Raw genomic sequence first — 18,380 nt, forward strand, 5'->3', positions numbered from 1 at the left:
GCTATAGTACCACTTCGCAGATACTCAAAAGAACGTAGTTCAAGTTCTTTGTCAGATAAAATGTCCTGCAGTGGTATATGACCTTTGAAGGTATTATATAGTTTCAGCAAATTAATCAGAACGAGTGAAGAATGCGATTCTACTACATATGACTCATTTCACTGCAAATGGATGTTGGTTGTGCAGTATAGACCAGCAGATGGCTACACACTTTGACTTTGCAACTTGACCATGCATGTGTTCTGTTTGAGCATTTAAAAAAGTCAATTTTGGTAAATGAGTTAATTATTATTTAAGTACCTCCTGCTTATATAAATAAATATATGCCTGTTGAATTTGAATTAAACTTGGAGAGACCTTTGAAGTCTTATTTAACACTATCAGCTACTTCATGCACTCATTTACTCTATTACATTTTTAAAAGTTAAAGCATATTATTGCACGCCTCTCTTTTTAAGGTTACTATTTAATTGATACATTCTACAACAGGTTAGGGATACTACTAAAGTATAGAAAGTTTTGTGCTGCATTGTATTCAGGGTTGAACAAAATCATGGCACATCTCCTTTTCAGTAGTCATAAAGCAACGTGGAATTTACTTAATTAAAACTGACCTGTAAGAATTTATACTACTGCTGTACATATTGCTTTACCTATTGATATTTTAACACATTTTGTGGTTGTGCTCAATTGAGAGGGAGTTTGATATTACTTGTAACAGGAAAGGATAATGTACTCTTCCCCTATTTTATGCAGTTATGCTTGATGCTCGTTGGAATGAAATTTTCAATGTAGAGCCATTGAACGATTTGAATTTATATGCCTGGGTTTGACTTGCGATGCAATGTCATTTAATTTTTTTGGTGTACTTTATTGATGAGCTGCAACAGCATGCTCTTAGGATTGCATCCACTGCATAACTAGTATCTCTAATTATTCTAGGTTCTGAGACCATGAAGACTGGTAGAAGATTATGAATTATTAATAGTTTTTAAGGTGGTTACAGACCGTTTTATTGGTTTAGACGACCTCATGGCCATGGCATTTTGTGAATGGTTACCTTGTCCAATTCGTGTTCCCATTAGATTTCAGTAATGGGGAAGTAGTCCATTTGTTTTAACTGTGAGAGTATGCTTTTTGTGATTAATTTGACGGCACAATGTTTTAATTGATGGTTTATGGCTTTTTTTGTTTAGGAAGTGTGTAATGTTTGGTTCCCTTTGGATGTAATAAAGACAGTGCTGCTCAGTAATCCTTCTGCGCTCATCTGTTTACTTTGCTGCCTTGATAACACATTTACAGATTTTCTTTTTGTTCAGACATACATATGCGCACATAGGGTTTCCTAAAGATGTGACAAAAATACTGCCACTTTTGTCAAAAGTGTTTAATGCAAAATATTGGTCTATGTCTTGCTGCAAAATTATAAACCTCTACTGGTTAATTTTCGTCTCAGTGGTTTTTTGGAGAAAATACATCTCTCTATCCATTCAATATTTTTGTGGCATATAGATTATATTACAATGACTAATTTGTATTGTTTTCCTGCAATGAAACCTTGATGGACACTGTTCTGTATAGAAATACCCATTTCCACCTAAGGGCTACAGATTGCTTCTGTCGTTTCTTTTGTTAGGCTCCAGCACATATGGCAGAAATCTCTTGTCTGGGCCCCTGATATATACAGGTAGATGACTGGACATTTTTAGTTAACACCCAAAAAATCAAAAACAGGAAGGCAGAGATGACTGCGTAGATGTACTGTGTAGTTAATCATAAGTACTGACCATTATACCGTCTGAGAGACTGCATGAACATCAAGTCTATTGAAGGGCAGGTGGTGTTCAGGCATGCAGACGGCCTATACCTAAGCAGATTCCAATTTATGGCAGTCCTGCACCAATCACTGGCACAAGCTGTGCTTTCTAAGTGATCCAGCTCTGGTTCTTTGCTTATTGTCGCAGTTGCAATGGCTTCACAGTGAGGAGGGATAATGGCAGGTGGTGGCAGCCTATAACTTACAAGACCTGTGTGGGGGCACAACTTAGTTTAAATCCTCCCCGCCACCTCTCCCTCGCCGGTGCCTACTTTTGCATTCTGTCTCAACAGGATTCAAGGACAGCAAAAGGAAGGTCTGGCACATTGATCATCCCTACATGAACAGTGTGGAGAAGTGACCAGCTAGAGAGCGGTAGTTCAAAGGCATACAGATGACAAATACCGACTTTGAGTGGCGCTGCAACGCTGGCGTGATATTGGGGCAGCAGATCACTACAATAAAAGACTGATTGGCAAGACAGGCCACGTCTGTTATAGTGGTGATTCAGCAAGGAGTCAATGTCTGGACAACTTTGGAGAGGAGAAGCGTAGTGGCTGACATTACGACGCTGTGATAGAGCTTGTAAAACGGATGGGGCAGTAGTAGTAATCTGGTCTGAGTTATCTCACTAGTTGTGGACTGGAGATGCCTAATGACAGGGCGAACTAGCATGTAAAGAAATGGTTACCTATAAATGACACAGCACTTGCAGCCCATGCCGGTTATTGGCCGGCTAACAAGAATTCGCAAAGGTAGAGCCTTAAGCCTACCCTTCGGCGGGGCGGTCTAATATTCTAAGGTAGTAGAGGTCCTGCGGAGTAATTGATTATCGCCAGTTGCTAAAGAATGGTGTCTCAAGTTTTGAATAATGTCGGCCGCTTGCGATCAAGCGTGAATAACCTCTTTCAACTCAAGTAGATGTCTGCTTGGAGTATTGTATTGTATTGTAATTGCGTTTATATAGCGCTTACTACCACTGACAAGTCGAAGCGCTTTTTCGGCGAGTAGTACATGCATTTTAAATGCTAAAGCATTGCGCAGACTGGGATGTCCTGGCAGAGTGGCTCGTGCGCATGTGTTAATTCTGTGCTATGGTCTGTGGTGGTCGGTTGTGGTGCGGTCTTCTTGTGCGAGGTTCTGCATTGGGTGCACCCCATATGCCTGTCCATTACTGCAGGTCGTACTCACACTATGCAGTGGTAAGCATAGTGCCCCCCGTCCACCATGTTCTGTTGCACTCCCCACACTATCAGTGCTGCGTGATGCTTTGTGGTGGCTGGGGGCCGTGCTCCGGTCCCTTGTGTTGCCGGTCACAGTCCCCCTGGCCCCGCCCCGTCTTTTCTGCACACTAGCTTGGTATGCTGTGCGAGGCTTTGTACTGGGCTTTATTTACGGAAACAGCAGGCTGGAGATTGATTGCCTGGCTGGGCTCGCTGTGGATGAGGCAGGCTGAAGGAGGAGGAGGGGGAGTGGGGGGGGGGTGTTACAGCACATGCTCAGTGCTGTCAGACTGAGGAGGAAGTTTCTGTGCTGAGCGTGAAAGCTTGGGTCACAGCACAAACTCGGGAGAGCTCTCCGAGGGCTTGCAGCCTGCATGTGCCACCATTTTGAGTTGTTGGACTCGAAAAAGAAGAGTTGTGGCTGTGTGTCCTGTCGACGGAGCCCTCAGGAGCCATGGATGACCCGTTCAGCCCCTGCAGGTAGGCGGCTGTTTGGCCGCACTTCAACGCCTCTGCGTTTTGGTTCTATTTACGTCTTTAGGAGGGTTTCATATAACACTGTCTCGTTCAGATGGTGTGGTCGCTTTCGTAGACCTGTTTTGTTTTGTTTTTTTAATTTTTTTTATTGAGCATTTTACAATACAGAAAAATACAAACAACAACCTTGCCAGTTAGCATCATTAGCGTGGAACATACAGCATGCTAGTAGGTATCATACAAAAGAGGATACATTTCAATCGTCATCTTGTCAATATCGTGATAGGGACCACATACCATTAGACACAATCCAGGAACTCAGAAGACCACCACTCTCAGCTACGGCACCTAGATAGAGCAACCGTGGAAGGAGACACTGACAGCAAACAAGGCCATGCAAGTGTTACAGGTGTCGCCTCCGCGGCTGGATAAGAGAGGAATGCCACGCCCTCCCACCGCCGCCCCCCCCCCCGTTAGTATCATTCACTCAAGCCACCAGCCTCTGACTCCCTGTGCTGATGTTCTCGAGCCCAACACACAAACGGATCCCAGATGTCCCTGGGCCTGGATGCAGCCGGCATCAACTCCCAGAACGTGGCGAGCTGCGTGCAACCATACGTTACATCCGCCAGCCAACCCTTCACTGTGGGCACCCCCCTCCTGCCCCAATGGATAGCCACCCGTCGCTTAGCAAACAGTAGAAGCAATGCATGCAGCTTACGCGATGCTGGCGGAGTGTCTCTGACATAACCTAGTAGCCCAAGCAAAGGGGAAGGGACGTCCGCTCGGCCCACAATCTGGTTTACCAATACAAAAACCTGAGGCCAATAGCTGTCTAGTTTCAGGCAGGACCACGCTATATGTAGGAATGAAGCTGCGGCAGACCCGCAACGCCAACATTCATCCGTCTCTCTAAGTCCCATCCTTTTCAGGCTGATGGGGGTTCTGTAAAATCTATGCAGATATTTAAAATGTATTAAACGTAACTTATAGTTCGGCGAGAGCTCGGTAAGCTGCCCGCAGCAGAAGTCCCACTGTTCCTCCGATATCTCAGATTGGAGCTCCCCGTTCCAATGCAGCAGAGCTTTAGGCGCCTCCACCGGAGCCACTACTTGCGTATGGCGATAGATACGAGTGACCAATTTACGGGGAGATGGGGAGCCCACCACAGCCGCTTTCGTAGACCTGGTGATTCCGTTCTGATGTGCGCAGTTATGCCCCGTAGCAAGCAGAGCCCTTCTCGGTACGCTCTCCGTTATTGCGCAACTACAGACATCCATTTCGCGATGTGCGCACCGCGCATAACAGGCAAGCGCTGCCTGTAGCAGCTTCGTGCCTCCTCTGTTCAGAGAAGATTTGTTCATGGGGACTGGGCTGGGAGCTCCAGTAACATGAGCACAGCGCATTGGCTTCTCCGTTCGTTCCTACAGGACAGGGCGCCACAGATTCCCCGCTCGCTATCCTATAGCATTCTGTCCTACCTCCTCTTCCCGCCACTTCATAGCCTTGCACTTGAGCGAGGCAGAGCCGCAGCACAGACCTCCAGCGTGCGGAGGTACATGCCGATGTGGCCAGCAGGAAATGTTTGGTCCTGCAGGGACGGTGTTTAGATAATGTTTTCGGGAGGGCTGGGGAAACGCAACCATTGGCTGCTTCCACGGTGGGTGGGTCTTGCCTTGATTGAGGGCCGTAGATCTCAGGGTTAATTATGGGAGTTGCAAGGATTTAGGTTTCTAGTGTCTAGCATCGGAAGGAAAATTGTGTAAGCCCAATACAGGTTTGTTTATTATTATTGGGTGGAAACACTTAAACCGCCTCCCCCCCCCCTGCCCCAATCTCATTCCCGCCCCCTTTGAGTTGGCCGAATCCCAAAGGAATGTTTTTGAAACCGTACGCATGGAATTGAGCTACTGTGGAGCCCTGTCTGGGGATGCTATTTAAAACCAGGCTTCCGTGTTGATGTCTTGGGATCAAGTGCCTGGGTCTCTTCGGGTTCTGGCTGAGTTACCATGGAGATAGGTTTGAAATATTCATTTTGCTGTTTATGAGCAGGGTTTACTGCTTGATCTGACAACCTATGCTACCAGCTGTTCTTAACTGTGCCCTTTCATTTTTCACTCGTTTCGCAAAAAGTCTGATGCTGTTATTATGAAGAGAAGTGTTTGAATGGTTTCCTGGAAAATCGTATAGCGGCAAACAGTGTACCTAATGTAGCGTCACTTTGTATCACATATGAATGTTCTCTCTAATATATATATTTTTACATCGTGTCGGCTCGGAGCCGATAGCTCGGTCCCTTTTATATATTCAAGTTTCGTGCCAAGTTATCTTAACCTCGGGGACCTCATCGCTCGCGCCGAAGGGGAAAAAAAGATGAGGAGAGGCAGCAGGGGAGGAGAGAGACGAGGGGTCGTGCACCTGTTTCCCTTGCGGGAGCGAGCAGGAACCATATGTTTGTAATTAACACATGGTTTGAAATCTCGCTCCCACAAGGCAATCGCCAAACGTGCACGCGTTGCATTCAAATCCATGCAATGCGTGCACGTTTTTGGCAGCAAAGCTGAAGCGATTGCTAAAGGTCTTTTCCTAAGCAGCGCATGCATGCTGTGTAGGCAAGACCTAAAAAAGTAGTATGTTAACCTTCACAGCATTTGCCCGGCAGCAATTACAGATTCTATGGGTCTTACTTGAAGTATGAAGCCTCATGGTAATTGGCAAACAAAAGCCAAAAACACTTGCGTCCCTCCACTCCAGCGAAATTCCTCATAGAAGTGCAGTAAAATATCTGAGTCTGTGTGCTCCATTTACTATGCAAGACTTTTGTTGGATAGTTCGATTTTCAAATGTAGTGCCATTTTATGAGGGTGTTTTTTTTTGTCCTCATAAGACTCTTTAGTGGAAAGAAAAAACAATGACGTTCTTACACTTGCACATCTTGATGGCCACCCGAATGCCTCTACTCTCTTATGCTTTACAGCAATACAGGTAGGTGCGAGTAGAGAGGGAGGTCGAGATTTCTGATGGCCCTTGGAATCAACGCTCCATCTACCCTCTTGTCTGTTTGTCTGCTTTCTCCCTCGCCCTATCCGACCAGCAGACAAAACTGCAAGGACCCAAATGTCTGGTGAGGCTGATAATGCGTAATCATAGGACCTCTGAAAACCTAACTATTATCATTTAAAGCATCACACCATTCAATGAAGGGAAGCCAAAAATTAACATCTCACGGACTCATCCCATCTATGGTGGCTACATTTTTCATCGAGACCAACAAATTGTACAAACTAGGAGAAAGTGGAAACACCCATAGCTTGCAGATCTCCCTGCGCGCCAGCAATATAATGTAAAAGATTAACCTTGCCTGACCTTTAGTAGGATTTACCTACCTCAGACTCCAATTGACCGAAGATAACAAGTAAAACGCTTACCTTTACATGCAACATAAGCATTTGCGACAGCGCCTTACTCACTTCGCTCCAAAAAGTTTGCAAATTTATACATTCTAAAAACATGTGGACGTCGTCCGCTTTCGTGTTGCTGCACTTCGGGCAGGGGACTTCACCTCTTCTCCCAAACTTTGACAGCTTTAAGGGTGACCAATACGCTCTATGAATGGAAAAGAGATGATTTCTCCTCAGATGCGCAGGTTTAACGGATTTTAAAAGCATAGCCATAGATACTTGCCAGTATTTTTCCAACGATGATTCCGCCAAGTATTTTCCCCACAACTCCACCGGCAGCGCAAAATCGCCATCCTCTATATCCACCAGTAGCCAGTAGATGGTCGCTAATTCCTTTTTTTGACTAGGTTGCAGCTTATGAGGGTGTTTTAGAAGAGATGACCTGTGAGGAGATTGCATTTTTACAGTTGTTTTGAGGACAGAGGTCAATGGTTTGCTTTTATGCTGTTCTGTTGAATTATTATTATTCAAGCGTATGTAATCTTTATGATTTACATAGGAAGGTTATCGTGATGGAGTAGATGCTGGGAAAGCGGATTCACTTCAGCAGGGCTTTAATGAAGGCTACAGGGAAGGCTTGGCTGTCTTGATGGCCAGTGGAACACTTAAAGGATGTCTGTGGTGAGTATTTTGTTTAATTGAACAAAGAATAATCATGCATATGTAACTTCCGTTTACATTCGTGGAAAATTCCTCTGTTTATGAACTGGTGTAGTTGAAAATATTATATTAACATAGTAGGTGAAATAAGCGAGCTTTGTTGCCCTTTGTGGAACAGAAAGGATTTAACCCTGTGAAATCCATAAGTACTGAGGCTTCTTACCGCCTCATAAGTGCCAACCCCCACCCAGTTGCAAGCCCTTTTTAGGTCTTGCCTGAGCCAGTGCGCATGCGCTACTCTGCAAAACATTTAGTTAGGGCTTTCAAATTCCAAACACATGCTTGTGCGTGTGCTTTTTTTAAATCTCCCCCTATTGACCTTTGCATGCGTCTTTCTAAGAAAGACAGTATGCAATTGGGCCCAGGCGGGTGCATGTCCCACCTTGTCTGGAATTGTAGCCGCCCACGGCCTGGGGCTTGCAGTTACGCGCAGTCTGCCACACAGCACCATCTGTTATCAATTAGCTGCATTCCAGTATCGGGTTACTAATTAACCCAGCTCAGTCGCTTTCACTTTTGCGACCACGCGCTTGTTTTAAATGCATGCCTGAGGAGGTGCTCTGCAGTCCCGTCCCGCTCTCACATGATGCAGCCAAGACGCACCCTCTCCCGCCTCAGGTGAGGTGAGTAACCTGTTCCCTCCCCCTGCTCCTTTCCTCTCTCCCTCGCGCCCACGCTCAGTCTGCCACCACGGTCACCTGGCCCACCCCTCTCCGACTCCTCCTCTGGTCAACGCGCCACCGCAGCAGTCACTTGCCCACCCCTCCTTCCCTTCAGCATGTGAGTACGGCTTCAGACCTCTGCGATCACCTGCAGGGCCCTCCCTCACTCCCTCCCTCCTCCGAGGCTGTCAGAGGCCCGCCGCTCTCCCTCTGCCCCAACACGGGCTCTCCTGACGCCCACAATAAGCGGCCGTTTGTCTCCAGCTGCGCCAACAAAGGCCCTCTCATGGGGGGCCTCTGCGGGCTGCCCCGGGCCAAGCCGATGCAGGGATCAGAGGACCATAGAGACAACACAGAGTATGGAAGAATACCAGGGGCAAATGTACCACCACGGGGACAGAGTGCCACAGGGACACCGTGGGTAGAATACTTGGAGGGCATAGTGCCCATGACATAGACGGGGTATGACAGAGGCCTACTAGTGCTTGAGCAGAATAACTCAGAGACAGGGTATCCCAAGTGTAGAGCGCTACAATAATTTCAACGGAAACAGCGCATTCTGTCCCGCTGGCCTTTCCCCGGTAGGCAGTAGTCTAGGAGGTCTGCTTTCAGAGAACAACAGGCAGCCATGGCCCAACCATGCCCCTTAGCATCACTCTAGTCGTGTCCTCTTGAAGGGAGTTGGTACACTGTCATACCAACCGCAATCGTACTTTATTTTGTTGAGATTGGAGTATCTCAATGGAACTTCGAATTCATTACCCCCCCACCAAAGTTCATTGTGTTGCGCAGCCACCCATTTCCTGTGCTGTCTCAAGCGTTGTGATGAGATCGCGATTTACATCCCGGTTTACAATGGCACTAGGTAAGTTGCTCTTGCGCCTTCACTGTACATCATACAGTCAGACGCCAGTGCTCCAGCGCACCCCAGGCTGCAGCCATCAGAGATGTCTGCTGTTGGGAAGAGTTGCTGCCCAACTCACCAAGGCCTTAGTGCTGCTCGTGATTTTATCTTACACCCACGAATAGCCAGCTTTTACGGCACAAAGCGCTAGGCTTCCATCCCATAGTCTACATGAAGTTACGGTCTAATAGTAATACCAAAACGATTTAAACATGATATTGTATACAGCACTGTTGCCATTTTTATTGCCTCTACAAGCAATGCCTCATTTACCAGGACTTTGCAGCACTCACATGACCTCAGTCAGTCTACGACCTGTTGCTGAGCTCAGCAGATGTCAGCCAAGAGCGTTTAACTTGCCCAGCCATTATAATGCCAAGTAACATTTTCAATATGAAGCTACGGTGTGTTGGTGCTAGATCGTGAATAGCCAGTTTTTACGTTCAAAGACCTGCTAATGAGGCACAAAACGCAAGTCTTCCATCCTATGTTCTACATGAAGTTACGGTCTAATAGTAATATGAAAAAGATTTAAACATGGTATTGTATACAGCACTGTTGCCGTTTTTATTGGCTCTACAAGCAGTGCCTCATTTACCAGGACTTTGCAGCGCTCACATGACCTCAGTCAGTAGACTACGACCTGTTGCTGAGCTCAGCAGATGTCAGCCAAGAGCGTTTTACTTGCCCGGCCAATTCAATGGCAAATAACATTTTCAATATGAAGCTGTTTTCCAACCTCCTCTCCCCCGTTATATATGGCTCGTTCCCCCATTACAGAAAAAATTATAACAAACAAGCATGAGAACAGGCAGGAAGAAGTTGCCGGCAGTGAAAGCACAAAAAAGCTAGAAGATATGTTGTATGTTAAAATCTTTTTTTAATCAGGTTGTTTATTTGTATATAATGTCATCTTGGTTTGTATAAAGGTAACAAAAATGCTTAACACTTTTTATTATAACTTTTCAACATAATGCACAGCAGCCACAATGCTCTACAACATAGCCAAAAGTTCTGGCTAAACACATAAGGTCCCAAAGGCAAGACCTATTGGCTATGCTATTGCTTGTTTGATATTTGAGGTAGTTCACATTTAAGCCTTGATAACATTTTTCCACTAAAGATATCCAGGCCAAATTTGCATCCTGTTTTTCCCCTCCACATTGAAGAATCTGAAGGTACCAAATCTTAGTGGATATTTCGTTTTTTTAAATTGGTATACATGTTGTACAATAAAGTGTGTATTTGTCTTTCTAAAAATGGCATTAACAAAAGATTTGCTGTTTTAAGATCACCCTCTTCCCAGCTTTTGGGAACAGTCAGAGTTGTAAATGAAAAACAACTTTTTTTCACCAGTATTTTGGCAATTTACTAAAAGTGTTAGTCAGTAGTTCCTATTTGTGTGGTTTCTACCTTCTTGCAGGTTCTGTGTTTTTCCATAATGGCTGATCTACAAAAGTAATATATAGTTATGGCCATCTACATTTTTCTGGTTGCAGGGATATAGTAGGTTTTGTTGGTTAGCTAACAACCGAGCTGCAGATTATAACGAGTTTTCTTTGTGTACAAACCATTATTCAATTCATGATGTAAAATCTAAATGAATAAAAAATGGGTAAGAAGGAAAGCTATGCATTTTTTAAATGTGCCCACGAATCTGAGTTTAGGGGCATGGCCAAGCAAACATGGCTGACTAGGCACATCTGATTTGGTCTTCTGTGCCCACGCTGTCATTTAACTACATCCTGGAGGCCTGCTAGACACTTAAGCCTCCCCTTTTGACAATCTTCCGTGGGTTCATTGGGGCACCGTATTGTGGTCCTGTGGAATTAGTAGCACAGCGGTGGGTTGCAGTACTGTGAGTGGGACCTACGTAGTCTTGGAAGGTGCTATCTGATAGGAGGAGATCACAGTCAAGGAAGGTGGCGGCCTTGCGAAACCATGGGCCCAGCTGCGGTGGCGGGTGACAAACTGGGAGGCCTGTGAATTGGCCCAAAGGTCACTGGCCGCTAAGCAGGCTGGGCATGCCACAAGAGGTGAAGCACAGAGGACAGAGTCTGCATCCATTGGGGGGGGGAAACCTCCCCTGCAGTGGGGCTGTGGGCACCTATTAAAGCCGGAGGCACAGATAGGAGAAGCACTAAGTTAGGCAGCAGCCTTTAGATCTGATTGTGGCCCATAAGAGGTCAGGAGCAATTTGGTTGGAGACCCCGGCGGCGATAGCAGCCTTAACCTGGCCGTTCAGGCTTGACTGTTCCCATGAGGAACATGGGCAAGACTGATGTGAATATGGCTGGATCTAAACTGGGGTGGCATATTGAGCAAAAGAACGATGGATTTAACCCAGATCTCTTGACTGGGGGTGAATGTTTTGATTTGTTCGTATTCCGTCCACACTTGTGTCTTTTGCTTTCTTGCCCTAAGTGTGCCGGATATGCCCACACGTGAGTCCCGCGCTCACTGTTCCACTGGATTCAAGCTAGCCTAGCTGATGAGGGGTGAAACTCCGAAACCGGTCCTAGGATGCTTGTTTCTGGTCCAGGGAGGACCTGGCTTGGCAGTCCAGGCTTGACTGTTTCCATGAGGAACATAGGCAAGACTGATTTACATATGGTTGGGTCTAAACTGTAGTGGCATGGTGAGCAAAAGAACGATGGATTTTACCCAGATCACTTGACTGGGGGTGAATGTTTGCATTGTTCAGCATTCCATCCATCAATTGCTTCATTTGCATTTGTCTCCCTAAGTGGGAAGGGTATGCCCAGACGTGGGTCCCATGCTCACTGCACCACTTGATTTGAGCAAGCCTTTCTGATGAGGGGTGATGCCCCGAAACCGGTCCCAGGCTGCTTGTTTCCGGTCCAGGGAGGACCTGGCTTGGCAGTTCGGGCTGGACTGTTCCCATAAGGAACAGGGTCAAGACTGATTTGCATATGGCTGGGTCCAATTTGGGGGGGCATGGTGACCAAAAGAATGATGGATTAAACCCAGAGCCTTATGCCTGGGGGTGAATGTTTGCATTCTTAAGCATTCCGTCCATCAATTGTTTCTTTTGCATTTGTCACCCCAAGTGAGAGGGGTATGCCCAGACGTGGGTCCCGTGCTCACTGCACCACTGGATTCGAGCTAGCCTTGCTGATGAGGGGTGATACCCAGACACCAGTCCCAGGCTGCCTGTTTCCGGTCCACGGAGGACCTGGTTTGGCAGTCGGGGCTGGACTATTCCCATGAGGAATAGGGTCAAGACTGATTTGCAAATGTAATATGTAGTTGTGTCAATCTGCATTTTTCTGGTTGCAGGGATATAGTAGGGATTATTGGTTAGCTAACAACCAAGCTGCAGTTTAGAACGAGTTTTCTTTGTGTACAAACCATTATTCAATTCATGATGTCAAATCTAACTTAATAAAAAATGGGTATGAAGGAAAGCTATGCATTTTTGAAATGTGCCCGAGAATCTGAGTTATGGGGCATGGCCAAGCTAACATGGCCAACTAGATACATCTGAGTTGGTCTTCTCTGCCCACGTTGTCATTCAACTCCATCCTGGAGGCCTTCCGTACACTTAAGCCTCTCCTGTTGGCCATCTTCTGTGGGTTTCAAGCCCTTTCCAATGCGCTCAGGAGCACATGAGAGGCTGCTGGGCGGATCAGACATGCATCATTTTATTGATTGGCCAATGGCAGTTCCCCACCTTATCGAGAACCGTTATTTCCCAGGTTCTTTATGGTATGCGAATGGTGCTTCAGAGATATGTGTGTCTTTGAATCAGGTGTGACATTGTATAGTGGGCACGTGTATTTATAAACAGCATAGGCAAGACATTGGTACTGATGTTGAGAATAATGATGGGGCGATGGGAGGCAACCACCCTGCAGCTCCTGAAAGTCATGCTAGTTACATCAACAGATTTTACAATGGATACAGGGTCATATCCTGGAACATTTGGAGTATGAGAAACCCGTCTAATCTATACAAAGTGCATGGCTACGTATGGAGACATGGCATTGATTCCGCCCATTTGCAAGAAACACACATGACAGAAGAGGGGGGCTTTGCTGAGGAAGAAATGAAAGAGATAGAGGGAAGCCATAATTGTGCTACTCCTGAAGGCCCTTGAGAGCTTAAGTTGCATAGGCAATTATCCATGTTGAATTTGGATTATAAAATTCTGCCCAGAGTGATAGCAAATAGAACATATCCATGAAGGTGATCTCACAGTTTTGACCAAAAGAGTGTTGGACAGGGCAAGGCAGCCCAAAGTCACCCCGTGCGTTTTGCCTTTGCAATGGAACCAATGGCAGCAGTGTTCAGCCAGCACAGAGACTGGGTGGGCACGGAGATGCATGTAATATCATTATATGCTGACCACATGCTGACAATGTTGTGCTGTATCTACATGATGACCACGGTTAGTAGCACAGACTCTAGCGAGCTTGAGGGCATTTGGGGAGATCTCAGGTTTACAGGTCAATTATTCTAAGCCTGTGGCAGCGTGAACCAAGCTTGGTAGACAGATTGCTAGTTTTAGCACTAAGATGGGAACGTATGACATTTAGTTACCTGGGCGTTTGGATATATCAAACCGATGTAGACCTGATTGAGGGAAACGTAGGGAAGGTAATGGTGGGTATACAGTAGCCAGTGGCTTTCTGGAAGACACCTTCTCTGTCGGCAAAGGGCAGAATAGCTTTGTCCAAAATAATAGCTCTTCAACGCATATTGTACCTATTTGCTTGCGACCGTTCGACTGTGTTTTCCCAAAAAGATATTTACCAGTCATAATAGTAAATTGATTGACCTAGTGTGGGCCAGAAGGAGATGTAGATCCTTGCTCAGCAAGATGCAATTGACAGAGGTAGGCTTGGGGGCAGGCACCAGATTCCAAGCTATCTTACATGATGGCTCAGTTACAATGCTTAGCTAGATTGCGGCAGCCACCAACAGTCAATAATTGCAGCATATGGAAGATGGGTACAATTGGGAGTGTGTGCTGAGACTTCTACATAAACCTTGCAGTAGGCATTTTGTGCTCTCGAACCTCATGGAAATTACAAAACACTAATGGAAGAGAACCCTCACCCGTTGCTGGTCAGAAGTCTCATATGACCCCGAAATGCCGCTGTAGTCACTGCCGCCATTCAGTAGCCTTGCTGAGTGAACAGACATACAAGTGTAGAACAGGAGTGACCTGTCTGGGAGATCTATCAGAGGGTAAATATGTGCATTGCAAACTCTGATGCAAAAGTTACCACTACCTATAGGGTAGTTCTTGGTATACAATTTACTAATAAGACTGATACAAGAGGCTTGGGGAGGGCTTCTGGAGGTACAGAAACGGAATAATGTGCTGCATACTGTACTGTCTAACAGCAGAAGAGTAGTGACGCATTTGTATAGCACATTGATATCACAGAACAGAAAGTAGTTGTCCAAACTTAAGAATTTGTGGATTGATGACTGAGTGGAGGACGCAACAGATGGGGAATGGTAGCAAAATCATAGGCTTCCCCAAGCTAGTGTGTAGAAATTCAAGTTTCCAGCTAATATAATTTCTCGTTTTTGCAGTGATCATATTTGACACCTTATAAGTTGCACAGAATTTTCCCAGCAGTATTAAGTAGATCTCCCCACTGCGCAGCCGAGAAACATTGATCTCTTGCACATGGCCAGCATTTAGTACCCTATTAGAAAAGTATCCTAAGGCAGAACAGCAACATAATGTGGTTGAAAATAAAGGAAGAACCTAAGGCCTGTCCTCTGATTATATTTTCAAGCAATAACAAAAAACACAAGGAAGCAGTGAAATTCACTGACTTAGCTGTGATATTCACGTAAAGGTAGAATACCATGTTGTGCAAGGGTAATAGCCGTCCTCTGATTGGCAAGTGGAGGAGAAACCTCAAAAGGTGGGCTGAGGCAAAACATAGGACACCTACAGATTTAAGATGTAGAAAAAGATCTGGCCTGAATTTGTGTTGAAATTTTTTATTGAATTTATCGTAAGAATACATCAGAGAGATAAACAATAAAAAGCAAGAATTTTTAAATAAATAAGGGATACTAAGCAATATAATAATAACAAATATACAACAATAAATATTTAAATAAAGCATGTAAAAGAGACGCAAATAAGTGAATACAATATAAGTGAATGAGGGAGTAATTGTAGAAACAATTAAATAAAACGTAAACAAATAAATATTGAAATGAAAAACACAATAGACAAATAGAAGAAAAAGAAATTACATAAGAAATGAGAATTTAAGAGATATATAGAGAAACAAAATAAATAGGTATTGTCCCAGAAAAATGTGTATATTTGCAAAAGGAAAAGTATATTAAGAAAAAGAAAAATAGAAAAGAGTATAGAATATAGTATAAAAGAGAATATAGAAGAAGAAGAATGATCCAGGGTATGAAGAAAGAAGGAAGAGAAATAGAAAATAGAGAAAAAAAAGAAGGCAAAATAAATAATCAAGCCTAATAAACAAGAGTGGAAAAGTGAACTAACCAGTCTAGATAGAAGTACTGGGAGGAGGCAGGGTGGCAGAGGGGTCAGTAGCTTTGGTTTGTAAGAATGGCGACTATGTCTGGAGGAATATATCGGCTTGATCTTGAAGATTATAAATTGTTCTTTCATGTGAAGCTGTTTGTATCATAGCAACAATTCCTCTTGTGAAGGTGGTGAGGAGGATTTCCAGTGACGTAAAATACATATTTTAGCTGTGGCTAGAGCAGTGTGGAAAAGACGATGTTGTGGTTTGGAAAGCTTCGGGAAGTGACGTACGTCATGCAAAATAATATTGCTTGGTGTAAGTGGTAAGTTCAGAGGCATTATTGAGCTCGGGGTAATACCAACATAGTTCCAAAAGGGTTGGATACTTGGAGATTCACAAATAATGTGGGTAGTATCACAACCAGGATTGGAGCATCTCCAGCAAGTAGCGTGCGGGAGCAGATTAGCTTTGTGTAATTTGACTGGCGACCAGTGCCAATCATGTAGTATTTTGAATAAACAGAATTTGAGCCTTGCTTCACGGGTTCCTTTATGAAGATTCTCCAAGATCTGATCCCACTCACTGTCTGTATCAGAGGTTGATAAACGGACTTGCCATTTACTTTGAAGATTATGTGTGAGGGATTTAGAAAAAAGATGAGATGTAAAGGTTTTATAAAGACCGGAGGTTACCCCTTTGAGTTTCCCCCAAGTATTTAAATAATATAATATTGGAGAGTTTTGTAATATCCAAGGGGGTAACCCTAAATGGTTCTTCAAACACCGTTGGAGCTGAAGGTATTTGGAAGAATGTTGTTTAGGAAGATTCAATTCCTCACTGAGCTGTGAAATTATTTGAAGTCTCCACCATGAAGAAGTTGATCCGGGTACTGAATACCTGCAGCTTGCCATTCAGGTCAAGATAGCATACGACCGTTAATACGAATAGCTGAGTTATTCCATAGATGAGCCTTACTATGAATCCGCGGATTAGAAACTAATATAGGATGACCTCGTTGCCAGGATTTATGCATAGCCGATAAGATTGGATTTTTCGAGTCAGTACGACTAGAACCACTACCGTATAAGAGGGAAAGATCTAACTTTGAAGACAGAAGATAACATTCTATATGAACCCATTGCGGTACCTCTTTGATTCCAGGTAACAAATAAGAAAGTTGGGAAATATGCAACGCTAAAGAATAATGCTCAATGGATGGAAGCCCAATCCCCCCATATAATTGATGAGCCTTCAGCTTTGCTATAGCAAGATGTGGTTTCGCTGAATTCCAAATAAAAGTTTTAATCTTGGGAGTCTATAGATCGAAGTAGGGATAGGGGAATCTGGAGGGGAAGCGTAGAGAAATCTCGGAAGGGTGACAATTTTAATAGCTTGGACTCTGCCCCATAGAGACAGTCCCAAGGATTTCCATTTATCGAAGTCACGTTGCATTTGAGAAATAAGAGGGGTTAAATTATCTACAACCATGTCTTCCAAACCTTTATTACTTAAGACGGAGGGTTGCCAATGAAAAGGGAATCCATGTATAGCTGCTTTTGTGGTTCCATTAGAAATGGGCAATGCTTCACTCTTATCCCAATTTACCTTGTAGCCCGAAAAAGAAGAGAAATCATTAATGATTTGGAGAAGTGAGGGAAGAGATCGGGGAAGTTGTGTAAGAGTAAGCAAAATATCATCGGCATAAAGGTATATTTTAGAGTGTTCAATTGGGAGGGGGACACCTGTAATCTCATCAGGTTGGCGAATGGTGGCAGCTAAAGATTTCATAGCCAGAAGGAAAAGAAGTGGGGATAATGGGCAACCTTGGCGCGTTCCTCTCCTAATCATAAACGTATCAGATAAAAACCCACCACAATTCACCTGAGCAGAAGGATTGTCATACAACAAGCGTACTTTATCAATAAATTTCTTACCCAATCCAAGTTTTCCCATGATCGTGAAAAGGTAGTCCCATTCGATACGATCAAACGCTTTTTCTGTGTCAAGTGAGAGTGCTAATGCATCGTCTGAAAGATGTGTAGCCGACTATAGTGCATGGGCCAAGGTGCGAATATGGTTCCGAGAGGAACGTCCCGGAACAAAACCAACTTGAGTACGGTGTATCAAAGAAGGTAAAACTTTACAAAGATGAGATGCTAGGATGCTAGCTAAAATTTTGATATCGGAAATTAATAAGGAAATGGGGCGATAACTACTGCACAATAAGGGGTCTTTACCGGGTTTGGGTAGAACAGCCATAATGGCTTTGTTGGAGATGGGACCCAATGAAGATACATTATCCGCCTCCTGGAATGCAGCATGCAGAGTATCAATAACCTTGTGACCTCCCCATCGATAAAATTCGGCAGGGAATACATCCTCGCCGGGAGCTTTGTGATAAGGTAGGGAAGTTATTGCTCGAGAAATTTCATCTTTAGTAATTTCACCTTCAAGAATGGCTCTACCATCGTCAGATAGGGACGGAAGATCTACCTTTGCAAGAAATGCTGACATTTTATCCAAGTCTATATGGTTAGCTGGAGTATAAAGGGATTGATAAAAGGAGGCAAACTCATTACCAATCTCTTGAGGTTTTGTACACAAATCTCCCTGCGCCGTGCGGATGGCCAGAATAGCCATAGCTGCCTCTCTCTGACGTAATTGTGCAGCTAATAAT

The 18,380-nt window shown here is 44.5% G+C and overlaps 1 protein-coding gene across 1 annotated transcript in view; it reads left to right on the top strand.

Moving 5' to 3' along the window:
• YAE1 (YAE1 maturation factor of ABCE1) overlaps positions 1-18,380 on the top strand; it is a 210,472-nt gene that overhangs the window by 157,139 nt on the left and 34,953 nt on the right. The window contains exon 3 of the mRNA XM_085607437.1: positions 7,477-7,598. Within this exon, the coding sequence (XP_085463563.1) occupies positions 7,477-7,598 (122 nt within the window). The remainder of the gene's footprint in view (positions 1-7,476; positions 7,599-18,380) is intronic.

This window comes from Triturus cristatus, chromosome 5_2, assembly GCF_964204655.1.
Source record: "Triturus cristatus chromosome 5_2, aTriCri1.1, whole genome shotgun sequence".
In the NCBI taxonomy this organism is placed as follows: Eukaryota; Metazoa; Chordata; class Amphibia; order Caudata; family Salamandridae; genus Triturus; species Triturus cristatus.